The sequence below is a fragment of the Anomaloglossus baeobatrachus genome, chromosome 1 (assembly GCF_048569485.1).
Source record: "Anomaloglossus baeobatrachus isolate aAnoBae1 chromosome 1, aAnoBae1.hap1, whole genome shotgun sequence".
NCBI lineage: Eukaryota > Metazoa > Chordata > Amphibia > Anura > Aromobatidae > Anomaloglossus > Anomaloglossus baeobatrachus.
Genome location: NC_134353.1, coordinates 77561341 through 77587169, shown reverse-complemented (window position 1 = coordinate 77587169; position 25829 = coordinate 77561341). Strand labels below are relative to the sequence as shown.

Sequence of the window (25829 nt, the reverse complement as noted above, 5' to 3'; positions counted from 1 at the left end):
ATAACATCCGGCCTCTCGTCCCCAGTGTATAACATCCGGCCCCTCGACCCCAGTGTATAACATCCAGCTCCTCACCTCCAGCATATAACATCCAGCCGCTCGTCCCCAGTGTGTAACATCCAGCCCCTCACTTCCAGTGTATAACAATCGGCCCCTCGCCCCCAGTTTATAACATCCAGCCCCTCATCTCCAGTGTATAGCATCCGGCCCCTCGTCCCCAGTGTATAACATCCGGCCTCTCGTCCCCAGTGTATAACATCCAGCCCCTCGCCCCCAGTGTATAATATCCAGCCCCTCACCTCCAGCGTATAACATCCGGCCCCTCACCTCCAGCGTATAACATCCGGCCCCTCACCCCCCAGTGTATAACATCCGGCCCCTCACCCCCCAGTGTATAACATCCGGCCCCTCACCCCCCAGTGTATAACATCCGGCCCCTCACCTCCAGTGTATAACATCCGGCCACTCACCTCCAGTGTATAACATCTGGCCCCTCGCTCCCAGTGTATAACATCCGGCCGCTCACCTCCAGTGTATAACATCCGGCCCCTCACCCCCAGTGTATAACATCCGGCCGCTCGTCCCCAGTGTATAACATCCAGCCCCTCCCCTCCAGTGTATAACAACCGGCCCCTCGCCCCCAGTGTATAACATCCAGCCCCTCACCCCCAGTGTATAACATCCAGCCCCTCACCCCCAGTGTATCACATCCAGCCCCTCACCCCCAGTGTATCACATCCAGCTCTTCACCTCCAATGTATAACAACCGGCCCCTCGCCCCCAGTGTAAAACATCCGGCCACTCGTCCCCAGTGTATAACAACCTACCCCTTATCTCCACTGTGTAACATTGGGTTCATGTCCCCGGTATATAACATACAGCCCCTCGCCTCTGGTATATGATAGCCGCCACCTCGCCTCCGGTGTATCATATCTGGAACCTGCCATGCTGTCTGCCTTTACTAACATGTGACACAATGGTTGGAGGTAAACAGCTCACTGATACCCATGTGGATCTGTAATAAGAGCCATCGGGGTAACAAGTCGGGTCATAATATTTCTTCCTCCTCCAAATTTACCTTTCACCTGTGAGAGATACTATTGAGAAGTGGAAGGAACCACAGCAACTCAGCCACGAAGTGGAGACCCCGTAATGTTGGAGCAGTGTTCTCCACCTCTAGTCCTCAGGGCCCACCAACAGTGCATGGTTTCAGGATTTCTTTAGTATTGCACAGGTGATAATTTAATTACCTGCATGGGGGATGAGTCCAACACCTGTGTAAGGGTGCGTGCCCACGATCAGTGTTTGCAGCGTTTTGGCTGCAGCATGCTTCTGCGTTGTACAGTACAAGCACAGTGGATGGATTTCTTGAAATCCCGTACCCACTGTGCTTGTTTTTTCCGCAGCAAACACTGACCTGTGGTGCGTCTTTCCAGACCACAGCATGTCAATTGTTTGTTGCGGATTCGCATGCATCTTCCATAGGGAGAACACAAGCGAGAGACCGCAGCGCATCGAACCCTGATCGTGGGTACAAGGAGCTGCGGTCTCCTGCGTTCTCCTGCGGAGGAGACTCATACAGTGAGTCCTTATCGTAGGCACATGCCCTAATACTAAGGAAATCCTGAAAACATGCACTGTTTGGTGGGCCTTGAGGACTGGAGTTGAGGAACACTGTGTTAAAGAGCAGGGAGCAGAGTGATGAGGAGCAGAGGGCACAAAAGTCTCCACCGTTCTACTGACTCCATAACTGCAGAGCCCAGACCTCCTATGGTAACATCAGCACGAACACTGCACCCGCCGGGAGTTTCATGATTGACCAGCCTCATGCAGCCATACATCACTAAGCAAAATCCCGAGATGCCGACAGTCGGATAGAGTAGTGTAAAGCAGCCATCGCTGGACTCTGATCCATCACTCTGTAGCGCCCCCGAACCCCTAAGGGCACTACTAGGTACTGCATCCTGACCTAGATGCAGGGCCTACCCCCCCAAGGACCTGGAAGCCCAGTGCCAGTACCAACAAAAACACATAACAACCCCAGTTTAGCCCTCTCCATTAGGGATGACTGACTAATCCGGGATCCAATGGATGGCCGCCCAGAGGTGGAGCCAATCCAGTCCACTAGAAGGCAACCCGGTGGGAGGGGACAAACAGACATAGACAGAAATTCAGACAGAGGAGTCCGGTAGTGGCAATTGAAGGGGACGGACGTGTCTCCAGATGGGGTCATGTAACAGTGACCTAGGTGGCACAGGAGAGTGGTTGCCAGGGACGGTACAGCCAGGTAACTCTGGAACCAGAGCACCAACGGGGCACAGGGTCCTAGGTCAGGCGACAGCTTCAGGCAACCTGACAAATACCTGCACAGTGAGGGGACCTTCACAGACCTCACTGATCCAAAGATCTGGGGCCACCAGCAGTAAAGATTGAGCCAGGGTCCGGAACAGAACACAGACCCTACAGGGTTTGCACTGCCCGCCGTACGGACGAGAAACTGCCAACAGACAGTAAGGGAACCACAAACGCTTCAGGCTACGGGGTCCCACCAACAAGTGAGAGGTGCCAGGGAAAGAGACTACCAGGTCACCACACAAGCATTGGGACAAAAGGGACCAGGGGTCTGAACCAGCTGTCTTCAAGGCCACAGCTCAACATCACTGTGAGTAAACAGAAGTTGCACTGCATCCCCATCGTGTGGTCTCCCATCTTTCTGCGACGGACCCCTACATTCACTCCCTGGGGCGCAGCCCTACTTGTGGAGGGCCTACCATCCCGGCTGTCACCACCATCAGCCCCAGAGGTAACAGACTGTGCAGCGGCGGTTCCATCACCATAACCGCAACCCGCAAGTGGCGTCACTATACAAACTCTTTCATCTCCCCTGTACATATTCCCCATTAAAAAGCGTCCCCCAGGGTCATGGAACTGGGCATCGGCCATTCTATAACCGTGGCACAGCATCCCTGTACATATACGGCTTGGGACCGAGTACCCCATAGCCCTGGGCGATACAACTCCATAAAAGAATTTGCATTGCTCCCCACTTCTCTATCAGGCATCTGATGGATTAGTTTGGGTTTGCTGAATGCCAGGAGAACGCTACCCACCTGCAATGTGCCCGCTGTACTGTTTGGTGGAGGAGGGATAGGTAATACTATGGGCTTGTTTTTCAGGAGTTGGCCTCGCTCCTTAGTTCCATTAATGGTAAATCTTACAGTATAGCTGTGGCGGGATGTCTGGTGCCGCCTCTCGCTCCATTAATGGTAAATCTTACAGTACAGCTGTGGCGGGATGTCTGGTGCCGCCTCTCGCTCCATTAATGCTAAATCTTACAGTATAGCTGTGGCGGGACGTCTGGTGCCGCCTCTCGCTCCAATAATGGTAAATCTTACAGTATAGCTGTGGCGGGACGTCTGGTGCCGCCTCTCACTCCATTAATGGTAAATCTTACAGTATAGCTGTGGCGGGACGTCTGGTGCCGCCTCTCGCTCTATTAACGGTAAATCTTACAGTATAGCTGTGGCGGGACGTCTGGTGCCGCCTCTCGTTCCATTAATGGTAAATCTTACAGTATAGCTGTGGCGGGACGTCTGGTGCCGCCTCTCGCTCCATTAATGGTAAATCTTACAGTATAGCTGTGGCGGGACGTCTGGTGCCGCCTCTCACTCCATTAATGGTAAATCTTACAGTATAGCTGTGGCGGGACGTCTGGTGCCGCCTCTCGCTGCATTAATGGTAAATCTTACAGTATAGCTGTGGCGGGACGTCTGGTGCCGCCTCTCGCTCCTCTCTTCTCTCCCTTGTATGTCCTATCTCATCATTGTGATGATTTTTTTTTTTTTGTTCACTGATGTTAGATTTTACGAGTGAACAGATCATGAAGGATCAGTCCAGGAGGAATAAGAATCTTTTCTCATGGCTGATTCCCCAAACTCCTGTTTGCTCACATTGAGGAGGTCCGAGGAGACAGACGCCCACCTAATAGCTGAGGGAATGGGTCCAACCTGGGCTGGCCACCATAACCAGCGACCAGGACAGCCCTCACCCTGTATACAGATATAGTGTAATACTCATGTATCTCCAATAGCTTCTTACCACAGCCTTGTCCCAAACTATCGTCATCCGTTCTTCGATTCCATTCACCCCCTCGGGAATAAGAGTGAAGTTGTCTTTCCCTATGGCTTTCTGGGCCGTGCTGTAGGAGCAGTGTCCGCTGCCAGTCACCTGCAGATCTCCGCTGGAAAAAAGCTTTACATGTTAGGGGAATGTGTGGACATTTTTTAATAATTTTTTAACAAGTGCAAGTGATTACGCAGCTCTATTGGCTGTATAAGGAGCTGAGCGCCCTCTTGTGGCCATTATTGATATCTATAGTCATTGATTGGGGCATCCCTAGTTTCCACCCTTATTTCTGAGTTGGTTTTTGGCCTGTATTTTATGTTTTTTTTCCCCTTTGTTTTGACCTTATAAACATGGTTTTATCCTTTCCTAACTATACATTATTTTTTTTTTATTTATCTGGCTACCTATGTAAAGAAGGAGCAGTGTCGACAGGAGGTTTATGTAAACATTACATGTCAAAGTGTTTTTAAAAGAATATTAATATTAAAAATTAAGATTTTTTTTTAATAAGAATTTAAACCACTTAACATGTTAATAAAAGGTTGTTTTTTTCTTAAAATTTGATGCATGTTTGCACTTTTTGACTTTTTTCTTCTCTTCTTTTTTTTTCTTAAGTGTATGTATTTGGGGCTAAAGGTTATTTGTGCAATTGGGTTTCATTACAAATGTTGCATTGTTTTCCTTTTACAGGCTCTTTGTCTGTATATTCTAATATGATGTGGTCTGTGCTTGTAAATCAGCTGAGAGGAGCTCAGCATCCCTGCCTAACCAGCTCTGTATAGTGTTATTTACTTAACTCAATGTTTAAAAAAGTATTTATCATATCCTCTCTACCTATGCTAATTAGCCCTTTGACTAGTCATAGGGGCACTGTTTCCCCAGACTAGTCGGCCCTATTTACATGTTATCAAACCCCTGTGGGCGAGATAACATAATTTCCAAGAGCCGGCGTCACCGCATCATCAGCTCCTGGAAATCTTGCGCATGCGCTCGGCTCGTTTTGTCGGCTTCCCTGAGCCTTTGAAGTTGGGTGTACATCTTCAGAGAGGTGCACTGTGCATGACCAGAAGTGCAGAAGCTGTTCTGCTATGAGCCGGTATGCATACATAAACCCGGCTTCAGAGGCGCAGTAAAGCTGTCAAAATGAGCCGCACGCATGCGCAAGATTTACAGGAGCCGGTGATGCATTGTAGTTCATGCACTTTTCCCCTGTGTGTCCTCCTTGTGTCTTCTATAGTGTTTAGTAGGGATGACGAAAAGCTCATCCTACCCATTCCCTATTTAGGGTCCAGCACTAGGGATACCTAGGGACAGGTATCCGGCTCGGCGCATAGGTGTGGAACATATCTAGTTTGGTGAGGGACCCCAGGGACCAGCGGTAGGTTTGGTCAGGGGTGACCATCATCCCCTTCCCTAGACACAGGGTTTCCCTTCTCTTTTGTTGTTCGCTTTGTACTTCCCTGTACCTAGCGTGACAACAGGCCTGGTTAGGCAGGAAATGTACTCATACAGACTGCTACTGGGTTGGAGGGCATAGGGGACCTGACAGGCTCCCTTTAAAAAGGACCTATCACAGGATAATTGACTGCGAAGTAAAGGCATGAGTGTACAGCCCCTTTAAGGATTATTACATCTTTTTAGGGTGGTCTATCACACTACCTAATCAAATACAATTCATACAACTCCTCACAACAGAACCCCACGTCAAACTCACTCCATGGCACCCAAATGCACCTCAAGATTCAGGCCAATTGGTCCAGGAAGCCATTATCTATCCCCCATGATATGGCTGGATTGTCATTGTAAATAAGCACTTGTACCTTGCCCCCCCCCCCCCATCTCATTGTAGATTGTAAGCTCTCACGAGCAGGGTGGTCTTTTTTCCCTCTAAATATTGTATTTTCTATAACTGTTACTTGTTTGTATATGATCCTCCTGAATTGTAAAGCGCTGCGGAATATGTTGGCGCTATAGAAATAAAGATTATTATTATTATTATTATTATTATTATTACATTCATGCCTTGCTTGTAGAATTCCATTGGGCACATTTTTGAGGAAACTATTCTTGAGGTTTTATGCTGAGGTGCAGCAGGGTGGGCCTGTCACTCCTCCGCTCTGATGTGCTTCCCCATGCCCTGTCGGCCTCTGGTTGTTGATTGATAGGTCACCCTTCCCTCAGTGATCCGTCTCACCTGCGCAGGCGCAGTCACTGCCCAGGTTTCTCTTATCAGAAGGGGCAGAACCTGCGCAGTGAGCTCCTGATGACTTTAAGAGATTAATATATCGGCTCCCGCTATGTGATTAGGAGCTCACTGTCCAGGCACCGTCATTGCAAAAAAACAGGGAAAAGTCACCTGTGAATCAATGACCAGAGACTGGCGGTGGGCGGCCAAGTACAGCAAAGCTGAGGGGTGACGTGCCCGCTCCGCTGCACTGCAGCAGAAAACTTCAAGTGTAGATTTCTCAAAAATACCGCATCGAAATTCTACTAACAAGGCGGGAATGTAATAAGCATTAAAGGGGCTGTACACCCATACCTTTAATTAGGTGGTCGAATATCCTGCTGACAGATCCTCTTTAACCCAGGCAAACGATGCCAACTTTTTAATGAAACCCGATTGCAAAAGTGATTTTTAACAACAAATACATGTATTTCAGTGTAAGAGTCGCCAAACGTGGAAGACCCCTTTAAATTTAATGTTTGCATATCCACATACAAAAGGATTGGGGGTTAAAATTCTTTTATATATATATATGTACATACATATAGAATACATTAAAAATATTATAAAAAGTGTATCTATAAAAGAAATACCATAAACTTTGACCCATTTTAATTCCCACCAAAGGGCAGGAAGGATTTTAGTTTAGGGTTTATGTTCGGGTTGTCTATCAGTATGACAATTATTTTTTTTTCGGGTTCCTGTCACCCCAATCTCCTGGTTCAACTGAGATTTATTTTTTCTTTCAAAAAGACTATTTTTGTAATGAGGAGCTTGTAGATAAGATAAGTAATCCATCATGTTGTTTTCCACTTCTGACCACAAGAGGGTGCTATTCTCAGTAGTAACTATAGGTAGCTTTCTTCTGGAAGCCATACGGCACTGGATTATTTCTCGAAACCCTCTAGTAGACCCTCATCTCTCAGAAATTGGATGCTTATTTCCAATAAATCTCATGTTTGCCTTTTCCCCCGCCGGTCTTTGTTTCCTCCCGTGATGACCGATGCAGCCAATCATATCCTGACTACACATCATGGCTGGAGCACAGGATAACAGACCGGAGGGGTGACCGGGTGAGTACTGCCAAGGGAGCACCAGGGAATTACTAAGGTGGATATACTAATTGTTTTTTAACGATTACTAATTCCGCGGAGGTTGTTATCACTGGGTGGGGGGTGGGGGTGCTCCATGTTCCATGTGGCTGCTCGCTGATTCATTTCATAGAATAGACCACCATACAATACAATGTCCCCCAGACAAGGCTTTTTGAAATAGCATTTTTGGATCATTATAGAGGATAGAGGGGCAGGAGTTGACTCCCTTCCTTCCATTCTTACCAAGCTAGCATAGTGTTCAGGTAATCCGGTGTGGTGGGATCTGGACTGAGTGGTGGGGCGGTGACAAAGGCGGCAGCTTTGGCCCAGTTTTTGCTCCAGTAATGGGTTCCATCTGTTCCTAAACTTGCCGTAATTGGCTCACCAAACACCAATGCGCCTTAAAATAAGTAAAAAAAAAAAAAGATTTTGAGAACTCAAAGTGAAGTCACCAGCCATCCAATACACAGACATGTCCCTCTTACCGCTAATTTCGTAAGGCTATCCTTTAAGTTACTGATTGTTGGGGGTTGAACTACTGTGATCAACAGTGATCATGACAATAGGGCTCTTAAAACCAACAGCCGGGTTCAGCAGCCCTTTGTTGATTGGAGCAGAAGTGCGCATGCTCCACCCCTGCACCATTAATTGTCTATGGGACCGTTGGAGAAATCTGAGTCCAGAGCTCCAGCTTTCCGTCAGTACCATAGACAATGAATGCAGTGGAGTTGAGCATGTGCACCTCTGCTCCAATGAAGAAAAACACATCACGATATAACACAACTATCGATCTTTGTAATAAGAAAAAGAGGATGTGACTAATTTAATGACTTGCCTGCAGGACTAGTGTGTCTGCCTGTAGATTACCTTTCTTCCTGGCTTGTGCAATGACATCAGCAGAGCTCTTGCTCATCACTTTGGTAATATAGACAGGGGCATTAATTTGGCTTGCTATGGCGATGGCTCGAAAAACTGCCTCAGCTTCAAGCTGGAAGGAAAAAAAGAGCAAATCCTTAGGATCTAATTCCATTTGCAAAATGAGATGAAATATGCAGGGTATGTAGTCTGCATTAGTGGGACAGAGAAATGCCAAGACAGATTACCCAGATATGACACATCAACTTAAAAAGATATTTACAAAGTATACACTAAAATTTCTACCTTATTCTTTAACCAGTTCCGGACACCCATAGTCGTTAAAGATCCAGGTGATCCTAACTTTACTCTGCAGTGACGTTCTAAAATGTCAATGCAAAGTAAAGCTGAGTCATCAATTCCCAACAAAGAAAGCAGAGATGGTTATCAGATGGTTAGATCTGCTCTCCTGATCGCTGTATTCATGTTGTTGAACAAGTGCTGTGTATAGTAAGCACTAATGGCTCTTTCTCTTCTGGACTCCGTGATCATATGTGTAGGGAAGGAGCAGGAGCCCCATGATCCTAGGAAACCCAGTCATCTCTGCTATGCAGGCAGGAGCATGAATTCTCCCTGTAACTGGGGCTAATATACCAGCCCCAGTTACAGGGGAAATCAGTAATAAAAAAATATGTCAATATGGTAAAATGCCCCCTAAAGGTCTTTTAAGAACTTGTGAGAGGTACAGCATATAAAATAAATAAAAAAAAATATAAAAAATAAAACCAAAATAAAAAAAAGACACTGCCATTTTCTATCCCTCCTCCCTAGAAATATGTACAATATATAAAATTAACTTCCACAAAAAGGGTAACGAACTAGAAAATGCTATTAGTGAGCCTTGTAATAAAAAAGTGTGAAAAATGGACATATATTTCCTATTATTCTTTACATATTGTCCATATATATATAAATATATATATATATATATATATATATATATAATTTCAAAATTATGTATTGTAATACTTTTTTTTATAGAGATCAAATGTGCTTGTCATAAGAAATCGAGTGTAGAAGAAATATGCAAATCAGGCTGAAAGTGCACTGGGGGCGTGTCAATGCACTTACACTGTTTCTTCCAAATACACTGACACGCCCCCAGTGCATTTACAACCTGATTTCCATAGATCTAGATTGGCTAGATTTCTCATGACCGCCATATCGGATTTCTACAAGAAATTTATTATATTTATTGGATGACAACCACCTATCAAGCCATACCACTACTTACAGTCACAGGTTCCTTTTCATGCTGGGAATTTTCACCATAACACTGATGTGAGAGAACAGAATCCATTTTGTTCCTATTATGTCCATCATGTTTATCACTAATGATGTGATAGGACTCTGCTAACACTGATGGATGGGGAAGTTGCACATTCCCATTCACGCCCCTACTGCTCTTATTGGTGCATAGTTCAGGGGAGTTATTTCTTTGTTTGAGGTACTATATAAACTTGTCACATGATGTAATAAAGCAGAAACTTTCAGTACACCACAAAGTGTGTGTGCTGTATTGATTTCCAAAGCGCTCGTAAAACAAATCTTATTAATTTGGAGTTCAAGAAGCATAGAAGGAGTGTATTTTGCTCCCACTGTATATGTATGTAACCCCAGAATTTATAAGAAATTGTTTATTTTTCTCTTAAAAGCGCTTTGAATTATTAAAGAAAGAAAAAAATCAAGAATCACGATATCGCACTTTTTTCCTCAATCATTTTTCTTAAGAAGCTGTAATGGAAAGCCTTTCATTCTGGAAACTGCTGACAGGACGCCCAGAGGGAACACGATGAAAATGTTATCATCCACATCATAGCTTTACATTAAACACAGCCGCTTGATCTGTCAAGGTCAGTCCTGAGCGCGGCGAGCCTAAATAATTCATTGCCCAAAATTTAGCTGATTCACAGTAGAAATGGAAAAGATCCAGAAAGTATCAGGCCGGGATAATCTTCCCTTTTTCTTGATGCAGCAGAAATCCACTTAAGAAATATCATCACCTGGGATCTAGGAGGCCGGTGGGGGACTTGGGTAGACGTGCGGAGGAACGGCAGAGGCCCGGTAGGTGAGTATCTGCTCTTTTCTTAAGTTTAAAACTACTATGGACCCAATTTTATTCCAAAAAATGGCTAATGGACAACATATTTAGGTCCATCCGGTCTTTCGAAGGTGGGCAGTGGGAATCCCCTTTAGACGCGGCTCCTCCTAGCTCAGGTTCCTTCACTATTGCCTCATCCACAATGTTAAAGGGAATTTGTCACCAGGTTTTTGCTCCCTATCTAAAAGCATCATAATGTAGGGGCAGAGACCCTGATTCCAGCAATAAACCAAAAAGAAAAATCCAGCACGACATCCAATGGATAAAAATCTTCTTTTTTCTTTATTAATCCATGATAAAAATAGAGTTTAAAATACAGACAAGGGACGTGTTTCGGAATATGCTTCCTTATTCACAGGATTGTGAATAAGGAAGCATATTCCGAAACGCGTCCCTTGTCTGTATTTTAAACTCTATTTTTATCATGGATTAATAAAGCAAAAAGAAGATTTGTATCCATTGGATGTCGTGCTGGATTTTTCTTTTTGGTTTATCCTAGTGTCATGGCCGTGATCCATCTTCCATGCACCATCTTTGGACTTCAAATATACTGGTGAGCTGGAATTGAGAGTTTACTCTCCTATTGATACCTGATTCTAACGATGTATCACTTACCGGGCTGCTTGCTGCAGTTTTTATAAAATCACTGTTTGCAGATCCAACAGTACTCTAAATGCTGAGCTCTGTCTAACCCTGCCCACATCACTGATTGGTAGCTTTCTGTGTACACTGTGCATAAGCAGAAAGCTGCAAATCAGTGGGCAGGTTATACAGAGCTCATCAAAATAAAGGACTAGACTGCAGCAGGTTTTCTAGCCCTTTGGTGATAATCTCCTGCTGATAAAACAATGATTTTAGAAAAACTACACTAAGCAACTCAGTAAGTGACACTTCGCTGGAATTAGGATCTCTGCCCCTATGTCATGCTGCTCTCAGATTAGGTAATAAAAACCTGGTGACAGATTTCCTTTCGTTTCCACTGATTGTGGCATAATCGATGGGGACTTTGTCTATGATGTTAGGGGTTTCCCAATGATCTGAGAAAATACTGGGAGACTTGTCTGGAGTCTTAGGGTATAATGTATTAGCAAACAGGAGTTTAATATACTGTAAGTTTAAAGAGGACCTGTCACTCGTCAATAATATTTTTTTTCCCTGGTGTAAATGTCGCTGTTCTCCTGAATCCGGCGTTATTCTTTTTTCCTTCATGCACCTCTCCGTTCCTGAGCTACACCTCTTCCTTCCCTGTATGTAATGCTAGTCTTGTTATCCAAGAGGGTGTGGCCTCAGCTGCTCCTTGTGGGCGTCTTCATAAGGACCACACCCACTAGTTACATACAGAGAAGAAAGAGCCATATCTCAGGGATAGAGAGGCGCAGGAACAAAATGAAAATAACATTGGATTCAGAACAGATGCATTTACATGGGGTTAAAAAAAAATCCATATTTATAAAAAAAATACACTAAAAATAAATAAAATTGCTGTCCCTTAACAAGGTTACAAAATGTAATGTCAAAATAATACTAATAAAAGAAGATACCTGTACACATATTAAATATCAACACAACTTTCTGACCAGAAAATGTAAAGGGTTATTCCCATGTCCAAGATCCTATCCCAATACGTAGTAGGTGTAATAATAATATTAGCAAATACCTCCAATTAGAAATGTAGTACAGTTCTCCTGATTAGCCGTGTCTCTTACCTCATGTGCAGGGCATTGCAGGAGCTTATGTTTCCATGGTTAAGACCACTAGCAACTAACTAATTGTAACTATATGCATGGTCATAACCATGGATATCTAAGGGCCCTCAATGCCCAGCACATGAGACATGAGGTCAATGACCCCAAACACACCTCCAGGCTGTGTAAGGGCTATTTGAGTGATGGGGTGCTACGCCAGATGACCTGGCCTCCACAGTCACCAGACCTGAACCCAATCGAGATGGTTTGGGGTGAGCTGGACCGCAGAGTGAAGGCAAAAGGGCCAACAAGTGCTAAGCATCTCTGGGAACTGTTTCAAGACTGTTGGAAAACCATTTTCGGTGACTTCCTCTTGAAGCTCATCAAGAGAATGCCAAGAGAGTGCAAAGCAGCAATCAAAGCAAAAGGTGGCTACTTTGAAGAACCTAGAATATAAGACATATTTTCAGTTGTTTCACACTTTTTTGTTAAGTATTTCATTCCACATGTGTTAATTCATAGTGTTGATGCCTTCAATGTGAATCTACAATTTTCAGAGTCGTGAAAATAAAGAAAACTTTTTGAATGAGAAGGTGTGTCCTCCAAACTTTTTCACACTGTGACTGTTATTTTTTTTCTCATGTATATTTATAGTATATATGTATATTTATAGTGTGTATATATATATATATATATATATATATTTTTTTTTTTATATATATATATATATATATATATATATATATATATATATATTAGATATACATATACATGGCGATTGATATGCTTTGCCAAACAACACAGCACCATAAGATAATACAAATTTTACCAACTTGTGGGAGATACTGTCGTGAAACAAAATAAAAAGTTGGGAGTGTTAAAAGTCAGGGAGGTAAAAACGGATAAAAAAAAAAAGTTGGTGGTCTACAAGGCCCTTTCAGCCCTTGCCTCTAATTAGTTAATATGGCTTTATATTAGTCAGAGCTCCAAACCCACTGCAAAAACAAAATGTTAAAGGATAACCTGCTGGATACCTTCAGTCAACACTAGAGGGAGCTTAGGAGCTTACTGCAGTTTGAATATACATTGAACTCAATGATAAGACAGTATACAGTAAACTCATAGGCTCCCTCTAGTGGTGACTGACAGTACTTAGAATATATTTTTGTTTAGATTTCTACCTAATGAGGGAATTAGGACCTCTGAAACCGAAAAAGAAGGTTCCAACCAATGTAAAGATTTTACTTAATAATTTTTTACTATGCAAAAAGTTTGACAAACATTAAACTGGATAGCAGAAATAAGCACAAAGAACGCACCTCCTCAGGTCGGCTCAGAGCATGTCCTTCCGGTCCAGTTATGCCCATTTCTAATATCCGCTTTTGTTCCTATTGAATAAAAATGGAAAAACTATATATATATATATACATTTTTTTTTTTTGTTAATACAATATAGGATTGCGATACATAAATGTCTGAGCAGTTAGCGTATACTCTGTAGTGATGCTCTAAAATTTCACTGCATAGTAGAGTAGCTACACAACAGTGTGCAGGTGCGGGAGCTGGGATTTGGCTGATAGACACAGCTAGACTAACTAGACTCCACAAAGGGAAGGCAGAAATGGTTTATTATCATCTCTACCTTCTCTATGGCTCAAGCAGCTCTGTGTATACAGAATAGGGAGGAACTGTCAGCGCTTCCTCCTCCGGACACAGTGATCATTTGATCAACAAGTGAATGGAGGGAGCAGTCTCTGCGGGGTCCTGCGAGAGCAACTCAGGTCTGCTATTCTGCTTACAGGCTGAATTTCCCCTGTAACTGGGGTTAATATATCAGCCCCAGTTACAGGAAAAAAACAGGTAAAAAAGTATTAATTTTTTTAAATGCTCTGCATAGGTCATTTCTGACCCTTCAGGGGGAAGAAATAGTGAAATTTAGGAAAAATAAATAAATAAAAAAAACTGAGAAAAAAATAGAAATAAAAAAAAAAGCTGACAATACAACACGTTTTTACTAGCCCCACATCCATTGAAAAAAAAACATCTATGTGTCATTTATGTGTTTGAAAAACATAATTGTTATTTGTTTTTTTGTCATGTAAAAATTAGGTGTAAAAAAATAGTGTTGAAATTTATTTCTTGGCCACTAGATGTCAGCAAGCTTCACTCCTGGCAACTAAAAAAGCAACTTGCTTTACAACCTACAGTAAAACTGAATGACAAGTAGGTAGATGTTAATGGCAATTCATAAATACATTAAAACAACCCAAAGTCGGAAGGAAAAATTAACTTTAATGGGGTTTTTGAGTAGATATATTATACGGCAGAACTAAATAACTATCAATGTAAATCTGGTGTATGTAATGGGTTTACTGCGTTACATCAAAAATAAAGATTACAACAAATATGTCACCAACCTGAGCTATTAAATCTCCATTTTCGGCATGCACCATAATTACAGCACCGTGTCCTTTAAGGAAGGTAAAAATTTCATACAGCTGAAAATAAAATGGAAAAAAAAAATAATAAATTCAGGATTCTGCAGAATTCAACCCACAACAGAGCACACACAAACAAAGGTTGCCTGGGATAAGGAAACAAGGTTGAAATGTTTTTCCAGAAACAGCTCCACTGTTATCCACAGGCTGCATCTGGTACTGCAGCTGAGACTGAATGACACGCTGCTGCAATACCAGACTCAGCCACCGGAGAAGAGAGGCGCTCTATGTAGAAAAATCGGAATTTGTATTCTAATGTCAGAAAACTGAAGCACATAGGTACCTGGCTATCTGACATTTGGTATAGGTCTTGGTAGGCCATGTACACCTGGAATGAATTGACACCTGCGAAGAGGAAATAAAGAAACACTGTTAGGTCTCCTAATAATGGCGGCACCTATATGACTATATAAAGACAAACTGGTTACAAGAGGAATTTTCCATCGTACGTTTAGGTTCCCAGCAGTCACGTGTGGAGCATTTGGCAATTCTGTTGGCACACCTATGGGGTGAGACCGTGCGGGAGATTGCTCAAAACTGGGAAAAATGGAGTAGTGGATTAATGATATGAATCCCAAACAGGCTCTGTAATAGTCAGTGGGGCCCCTGTGCTTCCAAATGAATCCTTTTTGAAATTTATTTTGTGACATTTCCCAAAAACATTAGTAATGGGATGCGTCTATGACACCCCCTCCATTACTAATCTGTAAGTGAAAAGACATAAACACAAACACCGAAAAAATCCTTTATTTTAAATAAAATACAAATACCACCCTCTTATACGCCTTTATCAACCCCCAAAACACCCAGGTCTGATGTAAGCCACACAAGATCCCACAACAATTACAGCTGTGCTACATTTGAAGTCACAACGAGCGGCCATAGGGCATGACTGACTGCTGTGAGCTTCAGGCAGAGAATGTCTTAGGGTACCCACACATCAGCGTTTTTCTGCCGTACTCCCAGATCCAGCACAAGGGCAGTACAGTACTTTACAGTTCACAGACAGTGCGGCAAGCCCCGGTCACATGCTGTCACATGCTCCGGTCACATGACCCTATGTGCCCGGAGCTTGCCAGTGAACTGTAAAGTACTGTACTGCCCTTATGCCGGATCTGCGAGTGCGGCAGAAAAATGCTTTTGTGTGGGTACCCTAAGCCGCGCGATGAGCGATGACGTCACTCAAGTTATTTGCGGTCACAGGTGGAGGTTCCCACGATTCTCCACCTGTGATCACAGGTAACCTCACCTGCGATCACTCAGTTTAATGGGGTCACCTCAGATGATGTTACCTGCAATCACAGGCGGAGGACCGTGGGAACCTCCACCTGTGACTGTGCATAACCTGAGTGACTTCACCACTCATTGCTGAGCCTCAGTCTCTGCCTGAGGCTCACAGTGGGCGGTCATGTTCTATGCCCGCTCGCTGTGGCTTCAGATGTAGCAGAGCTGGATTCGTAGTGGGATCTCATGTGGATTACATCAGATCTGAGTGTTTTGTATTTTAACTCAAATAAAGGATAATTGGGTGTTTGTGTTTATTTCTTTTCACTTACAGATTAAGTGATACCTCCCATTACTAATCTAGGGCTTAGTGGCAGCTGTGGGCTGGCATTAACTCCTTAATACCCCAAGTGCCACAACACCAGGGCAATTGGGAAGAGCTGTGTAACGTTCCGGGATTGTCACATCTAATGGATGTGACAATCCTGTGCCCAATAAGCATGGGTCTCCCCAGCCTGAAAATACCAGCCCCCAGCAGTTGGACTTTATCTTGGCTGGGTATCAAAATTGGGGGACTGTACGCCGTTTTTTAAAAAATAATTTATTTAAATAATTATTAAAAAAAAACGTGCCGCATGTGGCTCTTCTTTTAATACACAGCCAAGATAAGCGAACGGCTGGGGGCTGCAGCCTGTAGACGTATGCTTTATCTGTGCTGGGTATAATAATATGGGGGGGAACCTACGCCAATTTTATTTATTTATTTATTTATTTCTACTCCAATCTACAGTGACCTGTAGACAGGGTCTGTGATTGCAAGCAGCCAGACACTGTCACACAGGCTGGGGGCGCGTGTGACTACAACCAATCACAGACGCCAGGACTTCTGGTCGGTAGAGGAAGCAGTGCATGTGCATGAAGGTAAATGAGCAGCCTGGAAGCAGTTACAGCCGTGTCGGAGACTTGGTAAGTATAGCCCGCTTGATTTATTTTTATTTTCCCTTTATTTTCTTTTACTTCCCGAGCTGCCAGTTCCAGATCATTAGCCAGAATTCCCTGAGAACTCCATGCCTTGATCCGGCACCCAGAAACTATTTTTTTTTCTCTGTTACTTATTTTGATTTCAAAACTGGATTGATTTAGAATTTAGTCTTGTCAGAATACATTTTGGAGTCTGGTCTGGGCTCAAAATTACCGTAGTCTTCGGAATACAAGACTCACTTTTTTCCCCCTAAATTTTTGGGGAAAGTGGGTGGTGCGTCTTATAGTGCGATGGCTGTGGGTGGTGTGGTGGTGTTGGAGCGGGTCATCAGAGGTAGGAGCAGGCTGTAGCAGCACCTACCATGACCACATGGGCCTTCTCATTAGCCTCTTTTCATATGCACTGCATCCTCTCACCCATCATCTCTCAGCGCTGAAGCCGGCGCTGAGAGGTGGGCGGAATGATGGGCGGTGGGTGCACGCATACTAAACAGCCGGCTGGTTTCAGACAGCTGTCACTCAGTGTAGGGGCGGGTCTGCCTGCAACCAATCACAGCCACCGATGAGCAGGGAAGGAGTGAATATGTTATGAGCCTAATGAGTGGCGGCTCTGGAAGGCGAAAGAGCTGCTGTGGCAGCAGTGTGACAACGCCCGGTGATCGGTAAGTATGAAGCTCTTGCTCCTACCCCTTTGCACCCGATTCTGGTCCCCATAGACTTTATATGAGGAACAGTATCTGGCCAAATACCAGCCCTCCGAAACACAGGGGCAAAATGCAAAAAGAATTGATACGCTGCATATTTTGTGGTCACCACAAAGACGCAGCCAAAAAAAATTGCAATGTGCGGACAGCAAAAATGAAATCTCATAGACTTTGCTGGGGAAGGAAATTCATGCAGTTTTGAGACCCAAACTGCACCAAAAAAACGCGCAAAAATGCGGCAAAAAAACGCCGCGTGCGCACACAGCCTAAACGTTTATATTATTATGTGATGTGGGGCATATATACAAGGATGGGGATAATATACAAGGCAGGAGGATCATTACCAGGATGGGGTACCTCAGTAGAGAATTTGGGGACATTACCCCCATAACAGTGTCAGCAGTGTTGCGTAAAATTTTATTTTCCTATTTTCCTCCTCTAAAACCAGGGTGCGTCTTATAGTCCGATGCGTCTTATAGTCCGAAAAAATACGGCAGTTTAGAATCTAAATACAGACAAGATAATTCAGTCCTCCGGGAGCCCGGCTTTGTCTCTTGTGTAGTTTGGAGTCCGATCTCTGGAACCCCCTTGTACCTGCACATTATGTAATGTACCGTACTTTAATGCTGCTTTATGTCCTTGCACTTTCATAATTAGGAGTCTGGGTTTGGGGTGAGTATTAATTTTAGTTTTTTTCCTCTTAGTGGTTGGTATCAATCTACTGGGGCACAATGCTTCCCTCTGTAGATTTTGTTAATTTTCTGCAGAAAGCAGCTCATCAAAGCAGAGGGGCAGCCAGTTATTAGAGACTGCAGAACAAAAGAAAGCAAACCAGCACAGTCTCCAGCAAGTGGAAAAGCACAGAGATTTTTGGTGCCACACAAAACCTTCTCAATCTTCACATCTTATTAGTTAGAGATGAACCGTCTACAGGTCAGAAGGTCATTTTTTTACTCCTATTATATTTCTCCCACTACTGTCGGTATTCTGCCTTTATTTTTATTTTTTTTGCTTTTTTCTTTAATCCCCTATACTGTTCCAAAAATATGAGCCCTATTTAGTGCTACTTTTATGGTCTTTATAAAGAGGCGTGGCTCACAGAGTAATTATGCAGAGCAACCTAAAAACACACCCCAGAGGAACCATGAGCCACGCCTCAGAGCATCTGTAAGCCACGGCCCAAGAGGATCTGTGAGCCACGGCCCAAGAGTATTTGTGAGCCACGGCCCAAGAGGATCTGTAAGCCACGGCCCAAGAGGATCTGTGAGCCACGGCCCAAGAGGATCTGTGAGCCACCCCCCCAGAGGATCTGTGAGCCACCCCCCCCAGAGGATCTGTGAGCCACCCCCCTAGAGGATCTGTGAGCCACCCCCCTAGAGGATCTGTGAGCCACCCCCCTAGAGGGTCTGTGAGCCACCCCCCCAGAGGGTCTGTGAGCCACCCCCCCAGAGGGTCTGTGAGCCACCCCCCCAGAGGGTCTGTGAGCCACCCCCCCAGAGGGTCTGTGAGCCACCCCCCCAGAGGGTCTGTGAGCCACCCCCCCAGAGGGTCTGTGAGCCACCCCCCCAGAGGATCTGTGAGCCACCCCCCCAGAGGATCTGTGAGCCACCCCCCCAGAGGATCTGTGAGCCACCCCCCCCAGAGGATCTGTGAGCCACCCCCCCAGAGGATCTGTGAGCCACCCCCCCAGAGGATTTGGAGACATGCCCCAGAGGATCTGTGAGCCATGCCTCAGAGGATTTGGAGCCATGCCTCAGAGGATTTGGAACCATGCCCCAGAGGATCTGTGAGCCACCCCCCAGAGGATTTGTGAGCCATGCCCCAGAGGATTTGTGAGCCATGATGTGTGAAGATCATAAAAATCAGTACTGAATAAAAAGGCCCATATCTTTGGAACTGTATGATGGATTAAAAAAAAAAAAAAAGTAGGATGCTCAGGAGAGCAGCGGAATTAAAATAAGAGCAAAAAGTGGTCACTTTTTACCTAGTGACAAGTCCTGATTGAGGGTGGAAAAATGACAACCTGTTGCTATCAGTACTGGTCCCCAAGACCTAAAGAAATTTACAAGTGTTAGACAAGGGCGCTAGCAAAAATAAGCTTGCCTCCTTCAAAATGACCAAGGATTGAGCATGTGAAGATCCAACATGCCCAATCTTTCCTTTTCCTCATAAATGCCATAGAAAAAGAGTCTTAACACCACAATACACATTAGAATTTAGTGCCATACGCTATTTAAAGGGGCCATTGGACACTAGTAGTATCTGAGGTGGGCTGTAACCATTATTTAGATGTGAACAGAACAGAGTCCTATAATAATGGAACTTAACTCTTCTGCTTGTACATAGTCACAGCTCAGTATATACCTTTATCTTGCATCAGAATGTCCAGCTCCTCTCGGATCCCATCATACCAGCTGGTGATGTCCACATGGAGGGAGTAATCACAGCAGGATTTGGTATCCGCTACCTCGTGCCATTTTTCAAATGAGGCCAAAATATTGGATCCAGGGTCGGGAACCACATGGTCAACTAAGAGGAAAGAAACACAACAGTGACACATTGATGCAGTATATTGTCTTTCAGAATGTGCAGTGTTTTTTATTGTGCGAAAACAAAATCCTAAAGATTGTGAGTGGCTACTTTTCCATTTTCCCATTCAATAAAAAAAAAAAAAACTAATAAAAGTTCTTCAACATGCCCTAGACTTGTGCTATTAGAAAATACAAAAGAAAAAACTACTGAGGCCCAAATTTAACAAGAAACTTATGACTTTTGGATTGTACGGATGGAAAAAAAAAGCTGAAAAGTGAAGCAGCCGTCTGACACCTTGTGAGAATTATACACAAGTCTTATTATTTAGAATAACACACGTCCTGGATACTCACATCTTGCAATAATAATTTTCAGACTCACTTTCTGTGTCATTAAAAGAGATTTCCATAAAAAAAAAAAAACATTCCCCCTTTATCTACTCACTGATCATGGTGGTCCCTCCTGTCACTGCAGCTTTAGTTCCTTGGTAGAAATCATCAAGTGTCGTCATACCCAAGTAGGGTTTCTGAAGGTATGTGTTAACATCGATGCCACCAGGAATAACCATCCGTCCATTGGCTTCAATGGTCTTCACTCCACCAGGAACAATCAAGTTCTCTCCAATTTGTCTAAATATTAGAAACAAAATGTCACACTCACAGCAAGCAGAGATCTTTACATGATGAGTAATTTATGCATAAATATATTTCCTAACTTTTCACTAATCAAATATGTGAGGAGAAAACCTCTTTAAAGGGCAGATGGATAGAACTTGGGTAGTGGTCGTGTGACGCCCTGGACTAGCCAGGTAATCACAGTTAGAGCCCCGCATAACACCTGTCCCCTAATAAGGTGTAACCAGCCAACCATTAAAACCCTAGTCACCCGCCTCAGGGCTTGATGGGACACCAGGTGGCGGAGCCAGGCGGTTGGCCACGCCCACCGAGGAGTTCTGAGAGCCTGAGGCGGGAAAATATTAGTCAGTTTCTAGTGAGTTGAGTAGAGGAGTGGAGAGTTGAGGAAGGCCTGTGCCCAGGTCTGCAGCAGTCTGACAGGTGCCAGAGTTGGAGCCCGGGCACCTTTGGCTAGGAGGCATACGGAGGCCTCTGCCTGCAGGAGCCGGGAAGACGGCTCGGTGGAACCGTGGTGGACCGGGAAAGGGTAGGGGCCCGCCGGTATCAACCCGGAAACCGGAGCACAGAGGGGGGTACTCAGACCCTGAAACGAGGTCCAGAAACTACTGGACTGAGTTAATTAACTGATTGCGGCCAGGACTATAGGTCCTTTCCCACCCAAAGTCCCGACTGAAGACATCAGCCCAACGAGGGGGATAGAAAGCCACCGCCATGGCACAGAGATCCCACGGGCCAGCGTCTGCGGGCAAAAGGGCTCCTTCAACATACACAAGCCGGGGAGTTGACTCCTGGATTGCAAGTTCAGGTAGTCTATCAACACTCAAAAAGGTGCAGGAGAAAGGCAGAGACCACCAACTGGGTGGGGGACCAGACCGCTGCCGGCTGCGGGCACCGATCACCATCATCTTGGTTTACCAGAGACTTGTGTGTGTTTCTAATCATGACTACACCAGTGCCCTACGGCCGCGCACCTCCCTGCACCGCCAAACGTCCCCCCCCAACGGGTCCCGGGGCCACCATCCCTACCAACGGAGGGGTTAACATCTTGCTGCGCAACATCTCTCCCGGGTGCCCCGTAACCGCAGCGGTGGTGTCCACCTTCACCACAACCCGTGGGTGGCGTTACGAACTTAACCACGGCTCTGGCCGTAAACCTACGTCCCCCAAAATGCCAGCCCCTTTCAGATCGGAGTGACCACAGGGCCCCCGGGTCTGGAGACCCTCGAGCCACCCACCAGCGAGCCCGGATCCGAGCGGCTCGGCTGCAGCCGAGCCCGGGGCAGTACAGTTGCACCAGTCTAGAAGCCAACCTAAGCATCAATTAGGAAAATCTGGCCTCTTGTATGGGGGTGATCTATTCTTAATTATGCCAGACATATTGTTTCTTTGTTCGATGTGTCAAGGGACATAGGCCATTGTTTCATGCGGGACACCTCTTGGTGCCGTTTTTGTATGCTAACTTGTGGAAAGCCTTCTGATTGCAGATTGCATCAGCCCCCTGCGGTGTACTAGTCTGTATCATCTGGAGGACAATTGAACTAGCGAACAATGAGAGAACAGCCATGATTTTACAATGCCTTGAAATGGGAACTAAGGGTTACAAAAAGGGGACTGCTCCCATCACTGATGATTCTACAGGATTTCAGCCTAGGGACCATGGTTCCAGCTGGTGGATTATAGAATTGCTTCACTACCCAACACTGAGTCCACAAATTGATTTAGAGAACCCAGGTTGAGACTATCCGGTCCCTGGCCGTATACCTTGCTATGCTCGGTTGGCTCCCTTAGCTTGCCACTATCTCCTCTCTGTGAACGCCTGCCAAAAGTGAGGTGCTGCTGTCTGGGATAGTGTCCCAGAACTCCCGGAGGTTCTAATACCTGTTGAGTTAGTGGAAGGGTGAGACTCTGTCACTTGCACCATCTCCTATCCTTGCAGGGAATGTACTATATGCTTTTGTCTGTTGGGAACCCAATAAAGTCTTACCAGAGTGTGGTAATCTCAGCCTGTGTTGTCTGAGTAGTGTTCTGCCCACGGGAAGGAGTATGGGGGGCGTCAGTGGGTTAACAAAGAGAGCCAGACCAGCAGACTAGAGCATCCTTGACCCTCGTGTCTCCACACCCGTGATTAGTTATGATCAGCTGCGTACAACCGTGATCAGTGAACAGCCATGATCAGAAAACAGCGTCATCAGAAAACAGCCGTCATCAGAAAACAGCCGTCATCAGAAAACAACCATGATCAGAAAACAGCCGTCATCAGAAAACAGCCGTCATCAGAAAACCGCCGGTATCAGAAAACCGCCGTCATCAGAAAACAGCCGTCATCAGAAAACAGCCGTCATCAGAAAACAGCCGTCATCAGAAAACAACCGTGATCAGAAAACAGCCGTGATCAGAAAACAGCCGTGATCAGAAAACAGCCGTGATCAGAAAACAGCCGTGATCAGAAAACAGCCATAGTAGGAAAATAGCAGTGATTGGAAAACAGCCGTGATTTTTAAAAAAAAAAAAAAGAGTACCAGACATTTTAGAGACCTATATAACTGTTTTCACAGGCCATCTCTGACAGTTTGGAGAGAAAGGGGCAGAATGAATGGTGTTATAGCTAAAATCGTGCAGAATTATGTGGATTATTTTATTCAAGCCAATCTGGAGCCTTGCAATGTGATTGTGTACATACTGGGCATGCTCAGTAGAAAATGATGGAATCTAGCAGTGGATTCCGTCGTGCGACGGATTACGGCGGAATCCTGCACCATAGACAACCATTATACCTCTGGACAGATTGCGAAGGAATCCTGCGCAGTGCGTTGTTTCAACGCTCTGAAAAATGTTACATTGTCCGTTGCTTCTGCCCAACGGTCAGTCATTCCATGACTGATCCGTGGCGCTACGGATGTAACACAAGGCCATCAGTCGCAATCCGTTGTTAATACAAGTCTATGGGAAAAAACGGATTCCTGCAAATTATTTTTCAGCATTCAGTTTTTTATGAAAGCGACAGATTGTGACTGAGGGAAAATGACTGAAATGTGAAAGTAGGCTAAAGGGGGCTTTACACGCTGCGACATCGCTAATGCAGAGTCGTTGGGGTCACGGAATTTGTGACGCACATCTGGCCGCATTAGCGATGTTGCTGCGTGTGACACCAATGAGCGATTTTGCATCGTTGCAAAAACGTGCAAAATCGCTCATCGGTGACATGGGGGTCCATTCTCGATTATCATTACTGCAGCAGTAACAATGTAGTTCGTCGCTCCTGCAGCAGCACACATCGCTATGTGTGACGCCGCAGGAACGAGGAACCTCTCCTTACCTGCCTCCCGGCCGCTATGAGGAAGGAAGGAGGTGGGCGGGATGTTACGTCCCGCTCATCTCCGCCCCTTCGCTGCTATTGGGCGGCCGCTCAGTGACGTCGCTGTGACGCTGCACGGACCGCCCCCTTAGAAAGGAGGCGGTTCGTCGGTCACAGCGACGTCGCCGGGCAAGTAAGTATGTGTGACGGGTCTGGGCGATGTTGTGCGGCACGGACAGCAATTTGCCCGTGTCGCGCAACAGATGGGGGCGGGTACCCACACTAGCGATATTGGGACCGATATCGCAGTGTGTAAAGTAGCCTTAAGGCTAGGTTCACATTTCTGTTTTGCATCAGTCACATGCGTTGCTTGACGCTTGTGACTGATGCGTTGTAAAACGGGTGACAATAATTGGAATTAGAAAGCGCATTCCATTGTAAAACAAGAGCGAGAGAACGATCAGCTGATCGTTCACAATAGCCATCCGCCGGCTTTTGAGAGCGATCAGATGATCTCCCGGCCGCTGGCTTTTGAGAGCGATCAGATGATCTCCTGGCGGCCGGCTATTGTGTACGATCAGCTGAGCTCTCATTAGCTGGCCGCCGGGAGATCAGCTGATCGCTCTCAAAAGCCGGCCGCCGGGAGATCAGCTGATCGCTCACAGCAGCCGGCTGCCGGGAGATCAGCTGATCGCTCACAGAAGCCGGCTGCCGGGTGATCAGCCGATCGCTCACAGCAGCCAGCCGCTGGGTGATCAGCTGATCGCTCACAGCAGCCAGCCGCTGGGTGATCAGCTGATCGCTCACAGAAGGCGGCTGCCGGGCGATCAGCTGATCGTTCGGCCGCCAAGAGAGAGCATGCGCAGCGAAATCCTAAGGATTCCACTGCTCAAAAAACGTTACACTCTGCGTTCCTGCCGCCCGATGGTCAGTCGTTCCACGACTGATCAGTCGGGCGGAGGATGCAACGCAAGAGAATCAGTCACAATCTGCAGCTCATACAAGTATAAGGGAAACAACGGAATCCGCCAAATGGATTTCGTTGTTTATCAGAGTGGCGGATTGTGACTGATCATAACAACGTAAATGTGGACCTAGCCTTTGATGTAACGGCAGATACAACCCATTGGCAGGAGTGGTACTAATTTAGGACGACAGCAGCCATGTTTTTCTAATCCTGGACTATTTCATTAATTTTCTTATGTTCTACCCTATTGTCCAAATCTGTCAAACTTGTGAATGTCCAGGTTCAGCTTCTGTATTGAAGAATTGCTGTAATTTCCTAACATTTAGGGAAAGAGTTACCATAGGTGAGACCTGAAAACCTTTCATGGATGTTACAGTAATACGCACTTGATAAGGCCATCTTCGAGGTAAATATCGGCGTAGAAGGACTGGTCATCATTAATGATTCTCCCTCCTTTGATGAGGAGTCGGTCACTCTGGAATAAAAAAACAAGAATCATATTAAATGGATTCTCAGGTAATTAAAATATATAGTTAATGATGAATACTTGATATGACATTCTATACGTTCCTGAACAAAGAAAAGAGACCATAACATGTAATACTGTGTGAAGAAATGGGTAAGACTCATCGGTCATCTTCTCCCTGGTATCACGGCCATCCAACCTCCAGCTCAAGCCATTGTCCTCCCTTACCTGCTTCCTCCTAAAGTACTTGGACTATCCTGGAGACAACCCTGCCAGAAAGGCAGCACCTCTATAAAAGGTCTAAGGGTGGAAAATAAGGCTTCTTTAAAAGGCTTGGGGGCCATCAGTGGGACCAGTATCTCGGAGTCATTTCCTGAATGTCA

General features: G+C 45.3%; 1 protein-coding gene across 3 annotated transcripts in view; it reads right to left on the bottom strand.

Moving 5' to 3' along the window:
• Positions 1–25829, bottom strand: part of CRMP1 (collapsin response mediator protein 1) — a 116758-nt gene that overhangs the window by 19956 nt on the left and 70973 nt on the right. For all 3 annotated transcript variants that reach the window (XM_075346878.1, XM_075346879.1, XM_075346880.1), the window contains exons 2-10: positions 25367–25455; positions 20528–20712; positions 19916–20080; positions 14926–14987; positions 14562–14642; positions 13464–13532; positions 8311–8431; positions 7687–7843; positions 4099–4240 (exon numbers count right to left, since the gene is read on the bottom strand). In XM_075346878.1, coding sequence (XP_075202993.1) covers positions 4099–4240; positions 7687–7843; positions 8311–8431; positions 13464–13532; positions 14562–14642; positions 14926–14987; positions 19916–20080; positions 20528–20712; positions 25367–25455 — 1071 coding nt within the window. The remainder of the gene's footprint in view (positions 1–4098; positions 4241–7686; positions 7844–8310; positions 8432–13463; positions 13533–14561; positions 14643–14925; positions 14988–19915; positions 20081–20527; positions 20713–25366; positions 25456–25829) is intronic.